The sequence below is a fragment of the Cebus imitator genome, unplaced genomic scaffold (genome assembly GCF_001604975.1).
Source record: "Cebus imitator isolate Cc_AM_T3 unplaced genomic scaffold, Cebus_imitator-1.0 Scaffold201, whole genome shotgun sequence".
Lineage (NCBI taxonomy): Eukaryota > Metazoa > Chordata > Mammalia > Primates > Cebidae > Cebus > Cebus imitator.
This window is the reverse complement of record NW_016107516.1, coordinates 1,858,369-1,860,955: the sequence shown is the minus strand read 5'-3', so window position 1 is coordinate 1,860,955 and position 2,587 is coordinate 1,858,369. Positions and strand designations below refer to the sequence as shown.

The 2,587-nt window shown below is 41.4% G+C and overlaps 1 protein-coding gene across 2 annotated transcripts in view; it reads left to right on the top strand.

The window, feature by feature from the left end:
• CUNH3orf52 (chromosome unknown C3orf52 homolog) overlaps positions 1-2,587 on the top strand; it is a 36,501-nt gene that overhangs the window by 24,114 nt on the left and 9,800 nt on the right. For both annotated transcript variants that reach the window (XM_017547792.2, XM_017547791.1), the window contains one exon: positions 1,961-2,031. In XM_017547792.2, coding sequence (XP_017403281.1) covers positions 1,961-2,031 — 71 coding nt within the window. The remainder of the gene's footprint in view (positions 1-1,960; positions 2,032-2,587) is intronic.

The window sequence follows — 2,587 nt, the reverse complement described above, 5'->3', positions numbered from 1 at the left end:
GCCACCATGCCTAGCTAATTTTTTGTATTTTTAGTAGAGACAGGGTTTCACCATGTTGGCCAGGATGGTCTCGATCTCTTGACCTCGTGATCCACCCGTGGGACAGTTTCCTTCATCTCACAGAATGGAGTGCTGTTTTATCTTCCAGTGAAAAGGGGAGATATGTTAATGCCTGTTCCGCCAGGTTTTTATAAAGATCACAACAATAATGACAAGATTAGAAGAGCACAAATAGCAGGTACTCTCATCTTTTGTTCTCTCTTTGAGAGATAGGTTGTACATGTTGAATTCAATGAGAGTGCATTGTGGAAGTGCAGCATCCTTGACATTCCATTTAGACTTGAGGGGAGACAAGGTGAGTTCCTATAGGGCACTGCTGTTTTCTGTATGCTCTACCGCTTGTTACTGAATAAAGTAATAGGTCATTAAGCCATAATGACTGTAGCTGGGGTTGGCACATGCTCCTGAGTACTATTAGTTTAGGATTCAGATCTCTGAAACACAACTACTCAATGCCTGGGAAAAGATATTTGTAACATAATATCAACAACTAGTATCCAGAATATAAAACTAACCACTTTAGATAAATAAGAAAAAGACAGATAAGCCAAGAGGAGGACAGGAAATGAGTGAGAAATTCAGAGATGAGAAGTCCCAGAGTTGATAAACACGGGAAAAGATGTTCCACCTCACTAGTAAGCAAGGCGGTACAAATCAAAACAATATGAAGCACTATTTCATACCCATCAGAGTGGCAGAAATTTAAGTTTGGTAACACTAAGTGCTGGTAAGGATGTGGGACATGGATATGTATACATTCCTGGGAGGAATGGGAAAGGGAGAGCAATTTTTGTGAAGTTAGAGATGCACCTACCCTTGGACCCAGCAATTCCTTTTCTTGGCATATGCCCAATGGAAACTCCTACATGTCCGAGAAGAGATGCACAGGGACATTCAAGGATGATTGCTTCAGCCTAGGTTGTAATAGGGGAAAGTTGGAAATAGTGCATATGATCATCCGTAGAGGAATTGATAAGCTGGCATCATCATTTAAAGAAATCTATGCAGAAGTTAGGTGAATGCCCTTTACTGAGATTTACTTCATGGGTAAATCTTAAATGTAATTTTGAGTGAAAAAAAGCAAGTTTTAGAAGATTATGTAGAATATGGTGCCTTTTGTTGGAATAAAAACACAAATTATAGTTTGTTATGATTATATAAGGAAGTAGTAATTTGCAAGGAAAGATGCATGCCAGCTTTGGGATGATGGTTTGTTCTAAGGAAGAGACAGCAGGAACTGAATGGTATGTAGGAGTCACTTTAGCTTTATTTTGTTTCTTGAATTAAAGGGCTGAACCCAATATAGCAAAATGTGAAGACATGAAAGCTAGGTAGTGGAAACACAGGTGTCATTATTTTTTTTATGATGCTTGCAATATTTCATGCATAAAATAAAGCCTCCCTATCTTTGCAGTTCCCCTCTTTGTCCAGGGATGTGCTAGACCCATGGCTTAGCATGGCGGTTTGTCTTTGCAGTGAAGCTCTGGAGAAGGAAGAAAGAAACCCTGGGCTAAGCAATGTCCCAGGTGCTGAGGGGGCTGTGCTGCTGCTGTCCAGCAGCCGCTTCCAGGTCTTCTCTCTTTCCCACAGTCTGTGAGGTCTGTATGGGCTGCAGCTGCTGGCCTTCTCACCACTAAGGCCACGAGGTGCCAGTGTAACTTCTGAGAGAAGCTGAGTCATGTGGTCCTTATAAATGCAGTTATTTTGAAATAGTGTTAACTTGAGTTTTGGTTTACCATAGGCTCAAACCTTCCTATGTCTAGATCCAGAACCTCCAGATGAGTTGATTCCAGGCTAGAGTGGAATCTCCTTTGTCTTAAAGTAGTTTTGCTTTGTCAGGTGATGTGTAATGTGATCTGTCAGTAATGTGTGTGGTTTTATTTGCTTCTGTTTGTTTTAGCTCACAGATGTGTACAGTACATCGCCCTCTCTGAGTCGTTATTTTACTTCGGTTGCAATAGTGGACTTCAGGTAAGAGTATGGAACATTACATTTTGATCTCTTTCTTTGGAAAGAGATTCCCCCCACCCCGCCCTTCATCATTTACCTAGCAGAGCTTCCCAGAGCCTCAGAGCATGAAGGGAACCAGTAACAGAATCATAGAGCATCAGTGCTGAGAAGGTCTTTTACACCAACGGGCTCAACTCCCTTATTTTACAAATGAGAAAAAGGAAGCCTAGATTAATGGTATGATTCAACCAGGGTCACACAGTCCCAGATAAATTATTTCTATTTAACAGTGAGTGCTCAAATAAGCTAGGGGTAGAAGTAGAAATCGGTCTCAGGTAATGCTGTGATGTAAGTGATATAATCTAGGTATAGGCATTTGCTTTTGAGGAGCACAAGTAATACAGGAGAATGTATTAATTGTAATACAGGAGTACATTCTTCTGTATTACTCCTTTAGTATTAAAGACATAAAGAGGAGCCAGGTGCGGTGGCTCACGCCTGTAATCCCAGCACTTTGGGAGGCCGAGGCAGGTGGATCACTTGAGGTCAGGAGTTTGAGACCAGCCTGGCCAACATG